A 20,793-nucleotide genomic window follows, 5' to 3' on the forward strand; every position below is an offset into this window, starting at 1 on the left:
TGGCAAATTAAATTGCAGGTTCAGCAGCAAAAAATGTGATTATTTTTTTTTTTTGTAACATACAGGCAAGGGAGGGGAAAAGGGAGAACTGGACCATTAGGTCAGCATACTCAGCTCTGGATTATTCTCTGTTCTTTGCTCACCCTTACAGCCTGGGGTATTTTGTTAGGTTGGTTTAGTGTAACCACGTGAAGGCTCAGAGAGGATAACTCTGAAGGTCAGACAAGTGCTGAAACTATGAAAAGTTCAAACATACAAAACCATGAAAAAAATCAATAATTAGGAACTTAATTCCCATTTGATATTTAAGGTCTGGAGTTCCAAATAGCATTCTAAAGAGAAATTGGCAAGGAACTTATTACTTGATAAATCTTCAGGGATGTGATAGAAGCAACCCTTTGAACTTCATATAGGAACCCCCATGTCTTATGATCTGATGGGAGATGTGGTTCCCATTTACATCATAGCCTCACACCCACTGGGCTTCTGACGGGCACTTGTGGGCATCAGAAAGCAATACTTTTTCCTCCTTTACGCATAATTCAACATCGTTTTCCATAACTTCTGAGCTTAGAAACTCTCTCAATTATTCTGACTCAGCAGGAGGGGAAGGACTTTCTGCTTTTCACTGTGGATGGTCTATGGTCCTCTGAGTATTATGTGGGAAACTAACAAATGTACTGCATTTGCCAGGATAGCATCCATACACTTGGCCTCTTTTGCCCTCTTCCTGTGCCACTTTGTATGGTGAGTTTTGGTCTTCAACTGACAGCCACCATTTGCTACTGCCAAGAAGCATTTTTGCATGGGGATTCAGCTTAGGTAACCAGCAGACACTTCTAGACAAAAACATCTTTCATCATCTGCAACTGCAGAGGGATGAATAACGATGTAAATGATCCTTTCCAGTTCTTCCCTTTCCTAATTAAGAGAATCTATATTCAATTCATTAAAGCCATCTGTGCAACAATTATCTTACTGTGAAAGCTCTGGATCAGTTTTCCTCATCCAGAAGCTCATCTTTTTTGATGCTGTTTGTCACTGATTAGGCCTAAATCTAAAATTTCAGATCTCTGATGTGTATGTTATCTTTAAGTATAGGACTGTGACTACTGTGCCTAACTATAAAGATCATCTGAAATTACAGCAGAATGTTCTTCAAAGTCTTCCATTCTCTAGCTGCCTTTAATAAGGATCTTCTCCTACTTCTTCTCTCACCCTTGGGGTACTCTAAAACTCTATTTTTAAAAACTTGTCCATGCAATAGCGAAGAGACTTCAAAAGCTTTAAGGAGAAAATTAATTTGTGCAACTTTCTTGAAAAAGTGTCTGTTGCTTACTTCTTACAAGCTCTTGCTAACTACTTTTATGCTATCAACTAAAAGTACTATTAACTCTGTGAAAACATAACACAACTAACTGCATTTTCTAGAAACTGGGGTAAGAATGTCTCCTGTATCATTCAGTATAAGCTTTTTCTGTACTATTACCCACTACCAGGATTTAAAGACTTGGCTGGACCACCATTTCAGAGAGTGAAACACGACATTTTGTTTAATGTACAATTCTTAATGACATGAAGATCAAAGTCTAAAGCTGCAGCATTCATGTTTAACTATTTAAACTCAACAGAAAAAGCAGTTTATCAACCAGTATTGCAGTAACTAAAGGAAACAGATATATAGACTCAGACAGGTGTTCTCCAAAACATATTTTTAATGTAATCTGCATTTGGAGCCTGAAGAGAGTAAGAGCAGAGAAATATCCTTGTTATTCCTTTTTTACATTACTGTTAAAGCTAAATTACTTCACGTAAAAAAGAAATTGCAACACGGAGCTAGCCCTGCATAGGAAGTCATTAAGATAGAGTGGAACACAAACACAACGCTAGTTAAAACCAAACCAACAACAGCTTTTCATTCTGTCCTCACTGAGGGGTCAACACTTACTTTCACACCCAAAGCCAATAGGTATGAGCAGTCTACGTCTACCAGTTTCCCCAAAATTCCTTTGAAGCATTAAATACCAGTTGACTTCACTGTAGTCACAGGGGATTGAAATTAGTGTTTAGTCTACTTATAGAGTATAACAGGCATTCCTCTCTGTATTTCAAAGCATGAGGAAACTATTTCAAGAGCAGCCATATCTCCTGCCACTGTCACCTTGCAGTTGACATAAAACTGAGGAGAGGCACATTTTTCCTCATAAGATTTTTATCTTTTTATAAATCCTCCTGTAAGAATTTTGCTATAGCACTCTATTTTCCTTTTTTAGGAATAGCACACTATTCGTTTTTTAAAGTAGTGTTTTGTAAAAATGGAAAGAAGTTAATTTTAACCAGTTGCAAAACAGTTGTTAAAAGAGTTCTTTGAGGATTTAGGAAATGCACAAAATTACTTCGTACCCAGGGACTGTTTTAAAATATATATGGAAAACTAACCACACTGTTGCCTTGCATTTCAGCAAGTGTCTTCACACTGCACTTGAACAAAACAGACACCACAGACAGCTGGAATCTTGTTACCAGCATAAGTGATATAAAAATAGGAATGCAATTTTAGAATTTAGTAAGAAAATTTGGTTGGTTTGGGGTTTTTTTTTTGTTTGTTTGTTTTGGTTTTTTTTTCTTAAACACGAGAATACTCTTTATCCTACTGATTCAAGTTTTTCAGCTGAAACCTAAGATGATAAGAAAAACTGCTTTGAGCATTTATCCCCTATCCCCAAAAAATACAACTTCAGAGGTCTCAACAAGCAAGGAGGTATCAGTGTCTTTGTCTCTAAGAAGCCATCCTGTAAACTGTTTAATAAATTTTAAAACCTGTTTCATCCCTGCAGGGCATACAATTTTTTCCCCAGTGTTCTCAACATTCTTCTGTGTTGGTAGCTCAGAAGCAGTACATTTCATCAGGAAAAAAAGCCCAAACAGGAAGAAGAACAGGAAACAAATGAGTTAAAGCACAATAAAACCAAAACAATTGTGTTCTGAATGCTCTTTAGTTCCTTCTTACCACAGTTTGAGTCCAACTAGCAACACTACTGCATCTAGCATGAACACCTTTCACTAATGTAAGTGAAACTCCAGTTTCACTAGTCAAATAATAGTGAAACCCACTTCTGAATAGTAACAAGAGTAAGGAAAAAAAATGGTCCAGAAAGTTAGTATCTATATAGAAGTGCAGACAAAACTAGTTGAATAAGGGACCGAGGGGCAAAACTGCCACTACCCGTTAGCATAGGCCTTAGTGGCACATGCATCTCAGACAAGGCCTGCTGTCCCAAACCCCCTCCTAATCAGGAAATCCTGAACACATTACCCAGCACAGGCTCTGTGCCAATTTGTTTCAAAATTAAGAAAAATTAAACAGGGTAATGTAAACATACAGGATTAAATGAAAGTGGTATTAAATGCATGAACTCACCTGCCCCAACACCTAAGTCCAAGTATCTGGCAAGGTAAGAGGTCAGCAGATAGCCTCATCACCATGAAAAATTAAACTCTGCATGGAGGTGATAGTCGTTATGAGTGATGCACACTGGTAGATGTTTAGACAGAACTACATACAATATGTCAGTATGTCCTATTAAATTGGTTTGTTCTTAAAGAGTAGCTATCAGAATAAGCTTTCCTCAGCAATTTTCACTAGATTTATATATACTTAATAGTGATACACTTTTTTGGGGGAATGTTCTCCAAACGAACAATTAAAAATTTTTAGATAACATTTCTGGACTAATAAAGTCCAACTAATTTTAAACAGGATATTTGACAGTTATAAAGACAAAAATTTAAACTAAAGACACTAAAGAACAGTGCAAATACCAGAGTGTAAAGCTCTAAAAACCCCATTCTGTGTGACCTACAGAAACAGAATTGACTTGTAGTATAATGTGAATCATTTCCAGTGTGATGTGATTTGTTGATTGATCCCTCCTTAGAATAGTAGAAAAGTGTTAAAAAAAGTCAAAAAAATCAAACCACATGTTCTCACAAATGATAACTTGGGTGTCATGTGTTTTAATCATTAAAAATCAGAGAAAATCAGCTAATTGAATAGAATTTTATTCCCGTGTATTTGCAAGAGAAACTAACAGGATTTCCTCCAATGCAGACGTGGCACGGGACAAACAGGTGAAAGCTGCTTCAAAAACACACAAGTCTGAAAGTGGCAATACACAAACATCCCCATATTTTGTCCAAGAATGGCTAAGCTAGTAGGCACCACGTACATTAAAAGGAACCCCAAAACATCCCCAAAGCAAGGAAGAACTATGCCTATATGCTGAAGACACATTCTTCCTCAATTCACAAGTGACAAAAGTGTTCCAACACCAACTTAAAAGTGAAATATGAAATAAGTGCCTCCTAGACCAACTTCACCTTTATCTAATTAATTTGGCTTCTAAATATCTCTATCACTGACAAAGGCCTAAAATCAACTTGTTGAATTTCTAAGAAAGAACCCCATAGGTGTAGTTACTGCCCACCGCTGAAATGAAACATCAAGTCAAAAATATCCAATATGCTAGACCACTAAACTTGCAGGTAAACTGTATTCTATCCAACAGAAATGTATCTCACTTTAAGACATTTTCAGGGCTAGTGTGCCATAATAAATTCTCTATTAATCAACAGTAAAGTGCTGAATTTTATTAATTACCTGAATCGCACTCACATTTATGATCTTCATTTATAGATTTCTTGTCAAGTCAAAAGAGCCCTTTCTGTTGTAAAAGCTAAGCTGTTGTGCAAATATTATAAAAATAGGTACTTTAATTAGGAGCTATATACACAACAGAACTTCTGCTTTTTGTTAAGTACAGCTGACATAATAGAGGTGAAAAATCCATGCAAGTATTTATAAAGATACTTAAAATGAAGTAGAAAGGACACTGCTATAGAACTTCCAGTACCCTGGCACACAGCCACTTACTGTATTAGATGATGTCTAGATCTGGACTGATAAGCATCATGCCACCAACATGCTTTAGTTTCTTTTGTAGCTAAAGTTGATTTGAAGATTTTGAACTACAGCATACATTTGATCTATTTCTCATTAAAGTGTATCATTAAGTTTGAGGTTAAACTTTGAGCAAATTTCACATCTAGTCACATAACCAGCACAAGCAAGACATTAGTGCAAAGGGGAAGGTGTCAGTTGTACATAACACGGACTCTTCCCCTAACTGCACGATGCAATAAAACAATTTTAAAATTTAAAGTTCAAGTGGACTAAAATGACAAAAAGTGAGATTTTCTTCTCCCAATTTAAGACAAATTTCCAGAGGATCAAAAGGAAAGCAACCTCACTTACAGCAGTTAAAAGAAGTCAAACCCAAGTTTGGAGACCCGATAAGTAACTCCAAAATTCATCATGCTATGAAGACAGCATTCTCAAAAGAGCTCCAAACAAACTGCAAAACAAAATTGGCATTTAAGTTGAAATTGGCCAAGTGCTGCATAGAAATATGCTCACACACAACAGTCATGTTTAAGCCAGTGCATAGAGAAGATAAAAGCACTTATGGTAGTTGCAAATGTTAACAAGTCCATACAGCTTGTACAGTTTAGCAATGAGTCCATAGAAAAAGAACAGAGTAAAAGTAGAAATGCTCAAGCAAAACAAAGAAAAGAGATGACCTTTCAACTGTATAAAATTCATGTAACAGTTATAGTAAAAAGACGTCAGTGGAAAATACTCAACTCAGTCCCAAACACCCAACAGGCAAATAAGACCAGAATAGACAAGCCTTTGGCAGACAATTTTAAGAGTCTAAGTATGGCATTACATTTCTAAATAATCCACAAAATATAATATATGGCATACTCATATTAAATACTGGGTAACCAACTCTGCAGATCTGATACTAACAACACTTTAGCCAATGAAAGCAAGATGGAGCAAGCTAAAGGAACGCTGGTGTATCACAACAGTGCTCAAGGAAAATATCACCATCAAGTCGTGCTTCAAAAACAGTACTCAGACTCCAGACTATCATCTATGGAGCAAAACAAAGTCCTCTAGTTTTTCAGGGATGTGCCCTGCATAGTATATCTTATGATTCACTATCACACGAGCAGCAAGACACTGCAACGTAGTATGATTTATGGGCTGGATTAAATTTTTTGCTATTTCATTCTCATCTAGCAAATCACTAGCAGTTTGTTTATGCGAGTTTGTGGCATCGAAGTGTGAACCTGACTTGATAAGAAGATTCATGATGTCTGGATGGTTGTTCAGTGCAGCAATGTGTAATGGACTGTTGTTATCAGAGTCTCTGACATTTACATCAGCACCACATTCCACCAGGATAGCAGTAACTTGTAGAGAGGGGAATTTACAAACTGGGTAGCGACCCACACATGTAGTATTATTGTCAACGGCAAGGTGAAGTGGACTGAAGTTATTCTTCCCTCTAGGCTGAAGCTTAAGAAACTTGTAAATAGTCTGCTTCTTAAAATGCTCCTGTTCTGAGCTGCAAGGTACTTTCTCCAACAAGCAAATTAAATGCAAAATAATGGAAAGGGCTTTGTTCAGCTGATTTGGATCAGGAGGACACTGGTTTTGTTTCATGGCCCGTTCTATTTCCAGAACGCTTTTGCACAGTATACCCATGAGATCATCAAATGTGACAGTAGTGCCTAGCAGGCCTTTTGCCCTATCCTGCAGCATGAAGGAGAAAAGTTCAGCAAATGACAGTAAACTGCTGGCTGTCATAGGGCTCAGCGGATCAAGATTGCTCTGCTGCATGTCCAAAGCATACTTCCATAAGTTGATACAACGCTTGAAGTTTCCAGAGTCTGCATAGACAGCACCTCTGTATCTAATGTAGTAGGATGTATCTGGGTGAGAAGGGCCAAGAATACGTTCTCTAATTAATAGTGCTTGCATTCTCATTTCATCAGGGTCGGCAATAAGATTTTCTAGCTCTTCTGAGCTGTTCACCTCCTTAGCATAATCATACGCCATAATTAGTGTTTGTGGCACAGGTTTGCTCAGGATATTAGTCCTATCACTGTATCTCATTTCCATAGCTCGCTTCCAATATTTCAAAGCACCAAGCAGATCTCTCTTTTTGTCCACGAATGTTGCTCCTAGAAGTTCCAAAGCATTTATGCGCTCAGCCTTACTGGTCTGTACATGCTGGGTCAGAAAGTCCACGATATTTGTGTGGCCTGTCACACTAGCTGACAGAAGGGGAGTCATTCCATAACCGTCCTTTTCCATTTTAGCACAATACTTGAGAAGCATCTTCATGATCTCCAAACTTCCAGATTCTGCACAGTCATGTAGCGCAGTGTTTCCTACAAGAGAAGAAACACAATTACACAAATCATAATCAAGTTATAGTCCAAACCCTGCCACGTTAATAGTTAAAAAAACTTAGTTAAAAATAATTTAAAACACCCAAGCACTAATAGTTAAAAAAATACTTGTTTTGACATATATGGACTACAAAAGACTTAGATGACAAGTCAAAATATTCAAGATTTGATTAAACATCAAGGCTGCTAGGCAGTTGTACAAATCAAAATGCTTAATATTATTGCCTGAAAGAGATGGGTTTTACAGACTCTTGTCTCATTCAAAAAAACCCTAGAATTAAAACAGAATTCTCCACTACATAAAAGCACAGGTACAGGCAATTCCATTATGTCAAAAGTCAAGCAAGTGGGACAGAAGACCAGCTTGGCTGAACCAGGAACTCTTCACGGAGCTCAAGAGGAAAAAGAAATTGTACAATCTCTGGAAGCAAGGTCAGGCTTTGCAGGAAGGTTACAGAGCTGCAGTTCATATATGCAGGGAGAAGACACGAAAGGCCAAAGCTCAATTAGAATCTAAACTGGCCAGTGTTACGTCACACAACAGGAAAGGCTTTTTTAAGTACAGTAGTAGCAAGAGGCAATCTAAAGAAAACATCAGAACAATACTATTTGAAGATGGCCACCTGACTAATAGGGATGAAGAAAAAGCAGAAGCATTCAGTGCTTTTTTTGCCCCAGCCTTTAACAATACTGATACACCTTGGAGCACCCAGTCTTGAGTCAGAGGACCATGAGTGGCCTTCCATTTGCGGACACTGAAATTGTAAGGGACCCACTGTATCAGTCCTCAAGTCTATGGGGCCAGATGGGATTCATCCCAGAGTACAGAAGGAGCTAGCGGGTGTTACGGCAGGACCCCTCTCAATCATCTGCCAAAGTTCTTGGGAGTCTGGTGAGGTCCCCGCTGACTGGGAGCTCCTCAGTTTGCAAGAAGGGCGCGAGGGCAGAGCCAGGAAACTACAGCCCTGTTAGTCTCACCTCAGCACCGGGAAAAATTATGGAGAAGATCATATGGATACTACTGAAAAGCATTTAAAGAACAATACAGTCGTCAGGCACAGTCAACGTGGGTTCACAAAGGGAAAGTCCTGTTTGACTGATTTGATATCCTTCTACAATAAGGTCACCTGCCTAAGGGATGAAGGCAAGGTGGTGTAGTTTTTCTGGGTTTTAGTAAGGCTTTGGATACTGTCTCTCACAGCATCCTTCTGGACAAGTTGTCCAACTGTGGGATGCGCAGGTTCATAGTGTGCCTGGTGAACAACTGGCTGAGGGGCTGAGTTCAAAGAGCTGTAGTGAATGGAGCTACATGCCACCAGCGGTGTTCCTCAGAGCTCGATCCTAGGGCGAGTTCTGTTCAATATATTTATCAATGATGTGGATGCAGTAGTTGAATGTGCCACTAGCAAGTTTGCTGATGAAACCAAATGGGGAGGTGCTGTTGACTCTCTCATGGGACAATGGGCCTTGCAGATGGATCTAGATAGATTGGCGCATTGGACAATGATTAATGAGATTAAATTTAACAAGAACAAATGCTGGACTCTGCACCTGTGATTGAGTAATGCTGGGCACAAGTGTAAGTTGGCAGAGGAGCAGCTGGAGAGCCGCCCTGCAGAAAGGGATCTGCGGGTGCTGTTTGACAGCAGGCTCAACAGGAGTCAGCGGTGTGCCCTGGCAGCCAAGAGGGCAAACCGCATCCTGGCGAGCATCAAACAGCCACAGCCAGCCAGCGGAGGTGATTATCCCGCTGTATTCAGCATGGGTGTGGCCTCACCTTGAGCGCTGTGTGCAGTTCTGGGCAACTTAAGAAGGATGTTCAGGTACTTAACATGCATTAAAATGCATCCAGAGGAGGGCAACAAAGCTGCTGGAAGGGCTGGAAGGCATGTCCTGTGAGGAGCAGTTGAGGACACAGGGTTTCTCTAGTTTGCAGAAAAGGAAGCTGAGGGGTGACCTCATTGCTCTCGACGGCTTCCCGAGCAGGGGAAGCGGAGAGGGAGGTGCTGATCTCTTCTCCTCGGGCTCCAGCAACAGGACGCCTGGGAATGGTTTAAAGCTGCGCCAGGGGAGGTTCAGACTTGACATTAGGAAATATTTCTTTACAGCCAGGTTGGTCAAACACTGGATCAGGCTTCATAGAGAGGTGGTCAATGCCCCAAGCCTGTCAGAGTTTAAGAGGCATTTGGACAATGCCTTTAATAACATGCTTTAACTTCTGGTCAGTCCTGAAGGGGTTAGGTCTAGATGGTCATTGAAGGTGCCTTGCAACTGAGATAATCTATTCTTTTCTATAAGGGATTTCGTATCTGCTTTTAAGGATGAAACAAACTTTACCTTGCTGTCTCCATTTTGTTACACTTTTCCCTTCTTCTCTTCTCAAATTTCCCTCTTCCTCTATCTCCAGCAATGATTAAAAAATGAGATCTGCATGAAGACTAAAGCTGGGCTAACTCAACATTGGCTTTGTTAGCCTCTACACTATAGCTCTTTCTTTTTCCGTCTGCCAAACCTTTTGATTTACATGTTTTGAGGCAATATTTTTACACAGCAGAAAATACAGTCCATCACAACAAGCCCTTCATCTCAGCTGGGGCCTTTGAGATTGACAGTATATTCTCAGGGAGCTGGATATTTTGTCGAGTACATGTATATACCCAAAGTATTCTTAATGCTTTCTTAGGTCTTTATCCTGAAGTCCCACATTAATCCCCCTGCTCCTCTGGTTAGTTTTCCCAAAGCCAAGAAGAAAAAAAATGCCTACAACACAAAACATGAAGCCATCTACCTGATAAGTGTCTTATTTACATGCAGATTATTTCTTACCAGCATGACATTGCACAGTCTTTTATTTAAAGGCACTCTAGTTCTAACACCATGTGGGGAAATTTCTAGTGAGCACAGGTACCACCAATTTGAAAAGAAAATCAGAAAGCATGCACTGGACACCACAGTGAAATATTTAACTATTAGGCTTGAACTAGATGAAAATTTTGTTTAACTTTAAATACGAGCACTTCACTGGAAGAGAAGGGAAAAGGTGCAGACAAACTCTCCTGCTCCCCTCCCAACATAAAGTCTCTTATGTGATTGACTGCTTTTAAAATTACACAATTTAAATCTACCTTGCTCTTTATAATATATTATAGATACTACACATTCAGGAGTAGTACTTTTCAGCCTCCCACTAAATTAATATGTAAATTATTAACAGAAAGCTCATGTAGAAATCCCCCCCTTAAGATTTCTTACATCATTAGCCCTGCAAATTCCAGCTAACTGCCCATCAGATCATCAGTTTCTGTTACACTATCAGCAAGTTTCCACATTCACAGATGAGACCACCTTTTCTAAGGTTTCTCTGCCATTCATAGTAATCAAATGTTGCTTTTAGAAGTTGAGAGAGAAGTCTCCTGAAACTTCCTTATTTGCATTTTTGGTGCGCTATTTTTTTTAATAACAACAAGACAGCAATTTACAGTGCACTTTGCTATTCTATTTCTAGTCTGTAACAGAACTAAGGTGGGTTAAGAAACAAAGTAGTAGTCAAAATGTTCACCTCATGTTTGGGATAAGTGTGTATTTGCAGATATATAGTATACGGATCTAAACAGCTTCTATTTATCTTCATACACTTTTAACCTTTTTTTCCCACCTAGGGCTCTAATCTCTAGAATGTGAGTCTTTATACTAGAGTGTTTAGCTAATGAAGCTCAAATCAAAAGTGTGCCTGAGACCTGTCTTAAAAGCTGACCACTATATAGAAACAAATTAAAATGGAGGTAAAGTCTTTCTGCTAATACATTCTTTCTGCCAAGAACATATTGTTCACAGTGTCTTATATATGATAAATTCAAAAGCAAAACATTTGAAGTTAGTACATGCCTACGTACATAACAAAAAGATTCATATTTATTAAATACATTTCAGAAATAGAAAATTTGTTCCTTTTCCATTTCAATTACAGGCACCTGACGTTGTCTATACAAATAATTTTGAGATCATTAACATTAACATCTGGATTTTAACATCATTAACATCTAATGCAAAGTCTATGTTCCATATATTGGCCAGGAATTGAACGGTTCAAGTACATACAGCAAACCAACTGTTATTCAGTGAAGTAACTCAGCTATTTCAAAACCACTGTATTGTCTATAGTGATAGGAATAAACAGTGGCTGAACACAATTCAGAAGTTAATTCAGTTTTTGTAACATCATTTATTCAGTAACAAACTAAAAGTCAACATTACGTTTACTGCTGTATTAAAAAAAGAAGGCGGCTGAAAATAAGTAATAAATTAAAAAGGCTGAAGAAAGTAATTTGAAAGTCATTCTCTTTTATAAGCAGTATTCCAAGGGACACATATGAAGACATTGCTCTAATCAAAGTATTTTTTTTAAAGGTGTGGCTGATTATTTCAGAATAGGTTTAATTGAATTTTCTTAATACATTTTTAATTCTAAAATGGTCTGCAGGAATTTAATCACATATAGAAGACAGTATTACAACAACATAAAGGGTACATTGTTCTTGCACAGAAACAAAATGGGACTGGAAATGTTTCGGCAGTCACCTTACTTCTCTGCTAAAAAGTGAGTGCCACTATACTGTATTGCTAATACTGCTTACAAACCATTTCCACTGCATAAAACTTGGCTATTCACATTATCTAATTACTTCCTCTAATTAAAAACAGCAACAGAGAAACGGAACAACCTCACCTCCAGTCCTTCCAAATCTTGCACAAGCAAATTAAGTAAAGAGGTACAGTCAGTTGGCACCATAGCTTCATGTTTTATTCTTTTGTTACAGTCCTCTGTTAGAAGTGGTATGAACATTACACAAACACTTCACATATCACAGAACTAATTCTCCAACTATCCAGCATTATCAAAAGCTTATCAGAGCGGGGGGTGGGCATTCAAATTCATAATGAAGCCATGTCCTTCTATGTCAGAAGCAAATAATTCCCAAAATAGACTGGTAGCTTGTGACATGGGAATGAACGAAAAAGAAGAAATGGCATACGAAGTGATTTGATTTGCTACCAGTTAAGCACATCTTCTTCCTAATATTTACAAAATGCTTGATCAAACTTCTGGGTAGTAAAGCTTATATTAGAATTTAGTATCCATCTAATTTCATAATCAAGGTCTTTAAATAGAAGAGAAAAAGGTTTCATTTAGATGTCTGACCAGTATGTAAAATTAACCACATTTATTTTTGCAGCCTTACAGATTAATTGAATCACTTTTATAAAGTGAAATTGCTCATGTAACATTGATTTTTCTTCCTAACAGAGCACTTGAGGTAATTAAGTCTTCCAAGAGTTTTACTGATTTAAAAAAGTGTTGCCACATACATATAAACATGGACACTGCACAAGAAAACTGCAGAAAAATGTATCCCTACACTTAGTATGTATGATAAAGGAGAACTAAAGGTATGTCTTCCCTTTAAGAAGAAATTAAGTAAAAACTGAAGAACTGCTAATCTCAAAAACTTATTTTAATGTAGTGTACATATTCTGTAAAGGAATAATTGCTCTCTTGCTCAAAGTACTTCATGAGAACTTATATTATCAATATCACCAATAAACAGCATGTTGTTAAGGAATTTATGTTGAAATTAAATTATTTTAGTTGAAATATTCTAGTTGAAATTCAAGAATTTATTCCTTTAAACTGTATCATCTTTATTTTATTTACAGACATTCCTACTGAAGTTCAGTTTCCACATAGCGTCACACACAAAATATCTACAAAATGCAGTGCACTGCACCACATAATACTGACCAAAAAAAAAGGGGGGGGGGGGGGGGGGGGGGACAAAAAAAAAAAAGGACGCAGAACCCTTTTAGAGCAAGGGTTTATTCACAAGGGATAAAAAAGAAAAAAGAGAGGAAAAAATAAAAGGGGAGCTTTGTTTTGGTTTTCAGTTTGGTGTTTCCCCCACCCAAAATGAAACTCAGCAAGCAGACAAGACAAAAATCCTCAGATGAGAACAAACCTGTCAGACTCCTTAATGTTTATTGCAACAGAAAATTAATTATTTTTAACACACACTAAACCACACTGATCATCAAGCAGAGTGTGAAAATCTCTAATCCCCCTATTTCTGGGTCTGCCAAGTCTGTAAAAGGCTTTTTTCCCTTATCAGCAGGTTTGAGTGTTACACTTTCCAGTACCCCACATAAATCACAATACTGAAATAGCACTAGCCCTTCATATAGTCTATCAAGTTTATACATATAGTAGTACTACACAGACTGAGGTCTGTATCTGTCTATACTTTCCAAAATGAGGAAGCAAAGCCCAAAGCTTTGTCCTCCATATTACTTTACAGAGCTATTCTAACCAAATAACGTGCCAGTGGAATCTAACAACAACAAGATTTTTGAATCTCAGTTATTTTGCATTTTCAAGATAGGTGAATCCCTCCAACTGCTATGGTAGAGTGGAGGATCATAAAATGACAAAGAGTCTGGGCTTGTAACCAGACATTCCTATGCAGATCTCAAGAGACATCTAAAGGAGTGCCTAGTCCAGCAGTTCTTATGAAATTTTCTAATAGGAAGAAAAAACTTAGTCTTTTGGCTAGCAGATGAGTCTGCCAACAACAGAAGAGGGACAGAGTTAGTGAATACCACTAGTAAAACGCATTAATATGAGAAGAGACCGCACACTAAGCAGCTGAGCAATGGAAAGGCTTACAAGTCATATTCAGCAAAAATATCTGCCTTTCATGTAGGTATTTTTGAAGACAGTCCTTATTTCCTGCACCATTACATTCTGACCATCCTGGCTATCAGCACCAGTGTACTTCATCTATAATTTAACTCATTAATTGCAGAAAGGAAGGGTCTGGTGGAGGAGGATAAAGCATAACACAAATTATCAAAATATGCATTGCAAATTTGCAAATTTTCAAAATGCAAGATCTAAGTGTCCTGTCTGGAGTTAGAACAGAACAGAAGTATAAGATCCCTTTAAAAATAATTTTACTGGGGCAATTATATGAAATATTTAAAATATAAAATCCTACAAACACAGCCCCAGGTGTGTCCCCAGAGAGCCCAAATCTGTAATGAAAAGGCGCAAAGACTGCTACCACTTGAAATACAAAAGTAAGCATTTTCATCCTACACATAGCAGCCAAAAGAAGACTGTGTGCAGAAACACATTAGCATTCAGAGGTCTATTCTGGACATGGTAAGGGAGCACCATTAACAACAGATTGCTGGCAGGCTTTGCAATGCAGCAGAACAGAAAAACTGCATGCAGCTGACACACAGAACATCCTCCTCATCCAGCACAAAGCTAGGTCTGTGCTTCACTTGACGTTTAGTGGAGGTTCTGCCTCCTCCTGAAAAAAACTCAGGTTTCTGCTACTCTAACATTATCCACACCATTCCCTCTTTTAAGAGCTGTACAAAAGCCTTACAGTCTTTAAGGGGGATTTTGTTTTTGTTTCTTTTTGGAAAGAAAACCCAACATAGCATTTAGGATATGATTATGTACCAGTGAAACTTACTCAGTTGTGTTATCTTTAATCTGCAGCTTCATAAATGAGGAGTAATATACTGGGGAAGCCTCTGAATTAGGAAGACAATAGTGAATTAACTCACTCTAAGTGTTGCTCTGTCTGCTTCTTTCCTACCAAAAAAAGAAAAAGATATCTACAGATATCTTTGCTGTTTTCTACAATTCTAAGAGGCAAAAAAAACCCCAAAGGTTTCAGACACCCCACCCTTCTTACCCCAGATAAGAGTTCTTCCCCCTCACTAACACTGCTCATGTAACATAAAACATTTTTTTTTTTAGAAAATCCTTTCTTTACATTTGTGTTGCCTATGTGCTTCATAAAAGTTTGCCCAAAGTGTGGAAGTTCAGATCTGCAAAAGAGTAAAAATAAAAACAATGAAAGGCTTATCCTTCAAATTCAGAACCATTGCCCATCTTTCACAGTATAGCACTTACCTACCCAAACATCGTGTTACCTCCTTCTCCACCACTATCTCCTGTGAGACCGTGCCAGACCTACATTCTACCTTGGCGTAGCACCTCATCTGACTCAGACTCTGGTCTTCGTGAACATCTTAATCATTTCCTAGCTGTACTTCTGCACCTCCACAACTGTCTTTCAAGAGCCTCTGCATTCTGAATTCCCATAGTCCAAAACACAGTTGTGGGATTCTGCCTGCAATTTAGAAGCAGGATTTCAGGGCATGTTTTCACCTGCTCTTTCATACTCTGCCTTTCAGATGTCTGTGAACTTACCTACTTTCTCATATCAAAGTATTTGGATTTTCCCCTGGAACTGTAAACACTTCCAAAACATTCTTCTATCTTTCCCAGCTCTAGATTTGCCTGCTTTTTAAAATATGAATAAAGTTCTACTTTGCAATATGAAATTTCAGTGGAAAAACACGATGAACAGTTCAAGTAATATTGCTCCATTACTTTAAGAGTAATATTGGAAAAAGAACCTATAGTAATCTCCCACAACTTCTATTGAAGTTACACAGTTTTGTTCTTATAAGGAGCATTGTAATTTTAAATGCAGCAAAGTTTACAGTAGCTAAAGCTTTTACATCTTTCACAGAACAGTAGGCTTCTCCACACACAGCCCAGGAAGGGGCCCATCTAAAACGAGCTCAGATACAAGGACAGCAACAACTTTTACTACTCAAGAGCAGAGCACTCAAGTTGTCTGTATCTCCCTCCTACAAGCACAGACACACCCTGTCAACTGTTTAGGACACAGCAGGGAGGAGTAGAAACTAAAAATAATACACAGAGACTTTGAGGTGGAACATGATAATGTAGAATTAATCCAGTTGGAAATATTAATTTTTAAATTAATAGTTACTGAACATTCTTGGAAAACAAAGTTCAGAAGGTTAGTTGTTGAGCCTCAGCCACTGCAATTCCCATACTGTTGCAATACTTAGGGCTACCAGTTTTCATCAGTTCATCTGTCTTTCCACAGCTGACTTTCACTTTCAGAGTTTATAGTACTTTCTTTCTTCCTTTACCTCTCCACTGCTCATTAAATAACTTCAGAGATCAAACTACTTTAAGATGCCTGAAAGAAAAAGTACATTCGTGTTGTATCAGAGGGATTTCCCTATACAAAAACACACAGAGACTCGTGTAGGTTGGAAAAGACCTTTAAGATCATCAAGTCAAACTGTAAACCTAACCGTGTCAGTTCACCACTAAACCATGTCCCTAAGCACCACATCCAAACATCTTTTAAATACCTCCAGGGATGGTGACGTAACCACTTCCCTGGGCAGACTGTTCCCATAACTGATAACCCTTTCAGCGAAGTGATATTTCCTAATATTCAGTCTAAACCTCCCCTGGTGCAGCTTGAGGCCATTTCCTCTCATCGCTAGTAACCTGGGAGAAGAGATCAAGACCCACCTCAATACAACCTCCTTTCAGGTAGCTGTAGAGAGCGATAAGGTCTCCCCTCAGCCTCCTCTTCTCCAGGCTAAACAACCCCAGTTCCCTCAACCTCTCCTCATATAAGACCTGCTCTCCAGACCTCTCACCACCTTCATGGCCCTTCTCTGGACACGCTCCAGCACCTCAATGTCCTTCTTGTACTGAGGGGCCCAAAACTGACCACAGCATTCAAGGTGCGACCTCACCAGTGCCGAGTACAGGGGCACGATCACTGACCTGCTCCTGCTTGCCACACTATTCCTGATATATATTCCATATATCCATTTGTACACATGGGAGTTCAACGTATGACATTAATTTCAATGAGCTAAAACATATCCAACCCAATGTTTTTTAAAATTTACTTTAAATAAGGATCAGTTATACCTTAGGAAGCCTTGCTCATGTACCTAGTTATGAGTCACACAGAAACTAAAAGAAGGAGCAAGAGGGAGACATTAAGATAGAGAAACTGAGAAAATCCTCAGGAGCGCGTGGCTGCCACTCTGTCATTTAAGCAAAGAAAAATAACACTAATGCACTAGTAAGGTGAATAATAAGGACCAGTAAAGACTACTCCACCAACACAAACTGAGGGGGAAAGAGCGCTGCAGAGATTTATCTTCTCCCTTGTTACAACAGATATTTAACAGTGCTACTCTGTTCGTACCTGTCATATAAGGGGATTGGTTTAAAACTAAAAAACAATACACACTTTATATTTAGCTTGTTATTCCAAGAACCCTGTCTAGAAAAATGACATTTTTATCCTATCACAAGTCCATGATGATTCATAAGCAACATTAAATCCTTACAAAGGAAGATTTATTTTGCTCTGCCCACTTCCATGACAAATCCGTAGTTTAGCTTTCTTTATATTAAACCCACATATCTGCATGATTTACTGAAAAAAGACATATTTAACTGAACAGCTTTTCCAAAGATTGCTCTCCTATTTGGTATTTACCAGCATCATACAATAATCTAGACACAAATTATACTTTAAGAGAAATAACTGTATAGTACAGTCTTACAAATGTAATTAGCCAGAAAAGGCAGTAGAAGCATTACACTACAAATATGTTTATTAGCATAGTTTTAAAAAAGGTATATAAAATAAGCTGCAGAAACACAATCCTGGCTCAGTGAGTTAAAAATTAATCATAACCTGAAATAATTGGTACACTTTTCAGGCAAGTATCACACCCACATACAAGCCTGAGATGTAAGAAAAACCCCAGTGGTTAAACCAAGAGGCCAACATAATTATGATCACAGCAAAACCGAAAGAAGCCTTCACTTTGAACGATAACACCAGGGTAATTGTAAACAGAGGCAATGAGATGCCCTTTGAAATCTGTGAACCACTAGAAGTCCTTCTGTTAGAATCAGTCACCTGCACCTTCATCTCTTTAATCCTAATATATGTTTTTGTTTACTAACACTGAAAGAAGGTCCAAAATTATTCAAGAACTTGGAGGGAGAGGAGGGCGAAAGCGAAGTGTTTAATAATTTCCAATGCAGAAAATAATTTTTCTCCCTTTATACATCTTTCCTGGTACAGCCTTACTGGCACAGGTCAGTTTCACGGACAGCATATTTTGTTTGTTAAGAAACAGTATGAAAAACAAGAATATATGCTCATATATTTTAATATGCTGCTACACCAGCCTACTACGAAGAGGAGTTCTCAGCAAGTTTTTGGGCTTTTCGCACGAAAATAATCGTGACTTTTCATATGACTATGTCTTTTTAAGAATCAGGGGTTTAAGATTAAAACATGCCAATTTAGAATGAAATTATACAATCCATGTTAACAAAGGAGTATGTTGAAAAAATAAACAGTAAAAACATAGCTAAATACTCTTTCTCTCTTACTCATCCACTTTATGAGAGAAGAAGAATATTTTTGGATGTCAGCCTCCTAAAGAAGGGTAAATGGGTAATTTTACCTCTACTTACCAGAAGGAAAGTGAAAGCATTAACTTACCTTTAACACTTTTCCTGTTAACATCAGCTCCTTTTTCAAGTAAATACTGAGCAATTTCTTTGTGGCCTTTGTAACATGAGATCATCAAGCAGGTATGCCCATGACGGTTTGATACTTCCAGGTCTGCTTTGTGTTCCACAAGATATTTTACTATTTCCAGATGACCATCAAAGCAGGCAGCTCTAAGGGGCGTTGAGTTTGTCAGAGTTGTGTTGTTGACAGACGCACCATGATCTAACAGACACTGAACCACCTTCAAGTGGCCAGCCGCTGATGCTGCCCATAACGGCGGAGCCCCCTCAATGGTCTCACCATCAAAATTCACCGAACCACCAACTTCTATTGACGCAGAGCAATGGTCCAACAGGTATTCCACCATGTCAAGGTGACCATAACGGGCTGCCATCAAAAGTGGTGTGGCACCATTGGTTTTCTCTGACATCAGTAAGGCTACCTCTTCTCTTGTTTTGCTTGCCAGTAACTTGGAAAGGAGTCGCAGCTTGCCATCACGAGCTGCGTTGAACACTGCTGTCTTTAGATCCATTTAGCCTGTACCTCTGCTTCTTGGAGGATACACGCCTGCCTTTTTCAGAGTTAAACACTTACTGGAAACACACGGCCCAAACAGAATGTCCCCAGCTTCTTCTCAGTGCAGTGTCATCTATTCGGGACAACATGGAGATTCTGAACAGAGTCCTGACAAAGCACAGGCTGCGCTTATTAAAAACCTGCGATAGAAAGAACTCTGGGTATTTTCACCTCTACTTCTTAAGCAAGTCGCTACAAGCATGTTTTTCTACAGCTATACCTAAACAACTCGGCGCTGTGGCATGCCGAGGTCCAGCTGCCCTCCTGGGACCCCCCGGGCTGCGCGGCGCCCCGTGAAGAAAGCTGCTGGGGGGCAGGGGGTTCACCCTACCAGCCGCAGAGAAATCTTATTCTCCCGTATAGCGTTACTAGCCCTACTCCCGACTTGTTTTTAGGCGCAGCCTAAAGAAAGAGTCCCCCCGTCTCGCTCCCCCAAGGTGCCCCGCAGACACAAACCCGGCCGGGGGGGGCGCAGGCGGGGCAGGCGAAGCAAGGCGGCTCTGGCCGGGTCTCAGGCGGTCAGGAGGCTGAGGCTGAGCCTGTCCTTCCCCTCACGACCACCCTCGGCCCAGCCAGAGGCCCGCCGCCCCGCCTCAATGCAAGCCCCCTCAGAGCGCCCCCTTCCCCCCACCCCCCGGGCCCCAAACCCGCTCCCGCCTCCCCCACGGCCTCCCCGATCGCCCGGGGCCAGGCAGAGAGGGCCGCCGGACTGCGGGTTACCTTCCTGAGGTGCTACCGGCCTCCTTCCCGCCGCAGCCAACCTCACAGGGGAGCGCCCGCCACCCCCCAAGGCCCCTCCACCTCCTCCATGACAGCCGGCCCCGCCGCCCGAAACCGGCCCTGCGCCCGGGGCGGGGCGCGACCCAGCCTCCTGGGCGCGGCTGGGGCCAATCAGAAAAGGGCGCGCGCGCCCGCCAGCCACTGGTGCGGGGCTGGGGGCGGGACTACGCCGCCGCCGAAGGGCGGCGGAGGGCGCCGCCGGCGGCCGCTAGGGGGCGCGCTGCGCCCCGCTACAGGGCCAGCGGGCGGTGGGGGGGCGGGATTTAGTCCCGGTGTCGAGCCTTAGTCCTAGGGTCGGAGCTGGTTGTGCTGACCCCCCACTCCACGCCAGGACCCCGCTGTAGTCCGTCCCCCCCCGCAGGGGTCCCCGCGTGGGGGGGAGGGCAGCACAACCCCGTGGGGCAAAATATGCCTCATTAATTAAGAAATTTTGGGTGAAATGTCCGATTTTTGCAGCTCAGAGGGCGCTCTGGCTCTGGACAATGTTGCTGTTTGGTGTAAAATTCGCTTTCTCTGACATTGCACGTGGCTTGCTACAGGCTTAGCATGTGACGTTTAGTTTATTCCTGTAATAATAAAAAAAGAGGCAGATCCTAAAAAAGCTGCACCTGACCAAGGGCATGTAGCTTCTGTCACAACCAAGTATATT

General features: G+C 40.1%; 1 protein-coding gene across 2 annotated transcripts; it reads right to left on the reverse strand.

Moving 5' to 3' along the window:
• Window positions 1-1,693: 1,693 nt before the first annotated feature.
• Window positions 1,694-20,217, reverse strand: FEM1C (fem-1 homolog C). Of its 2 annotated transcripts, none has more exons than XM_064439363.1 (3): window positions 20,085-20,217; window positions 18,777-19,504; window positions 1,694-7,305 (listed from the first exon to the last, which is right to left on the reverse strand). In XM_064439363.1, exons 2-3 carry the CDS (start codon window positions 19,318-19,320, stop codon window positions 5,996-5,998), a joined length of 1,854 nt encoding a protein of 617 aa, XP_064295433.1. In that variant the 5' UTR covers window positions 19,321-19,504; window positions 20,085-20,217; the 3' UTR covers window positions 1,694-5,995. The 2 variants fall into 2 exon arrangements, with proteins under 2 accessions (XP_064295433.1, XP_064295434.1); XM_064439364.1 differs by having other exon boundaries at window positions 18,777-19,437; window positions 20,085-20,207.
• Window positions 20,218-20,793: the final 576 nt, after the last annotated feature.

Source organism: Phalacrocorax carbo, chromosome Z (genome assembly GCF_963921805.1).
Source record: "Phalacrocorax carbo chromosome Z, bPhaCar2.1, whole genome shotgun sequence".
Taxonomy (NCBI): domain Eukaryota; kingdom Metazoa; phylum Chordata; class Aves; order Suliformes; family Phalacrocoracidae; genus Phalacrocorax; species Phalacrocorax carbo.

What these genes read in the sequence shown, in the direction of transcription:
- FEM1C (XM_064439363.1), bottom strand. Translation starts at nt 19,320, where the DNA reads ATGGATCTAAAGACAGCAGTGTTCAACGCAGCTCGTGATGGCAAGCTG. An exon ending in TAACAGGAAAAGTGTTAAAG is followed by an intron (nt 7,306 to 18,776) that starts GTAAGTTAATGC and finishes CTTCTCTTGTAG; the next exon opens with GAAACACTGCGCTACATGAC.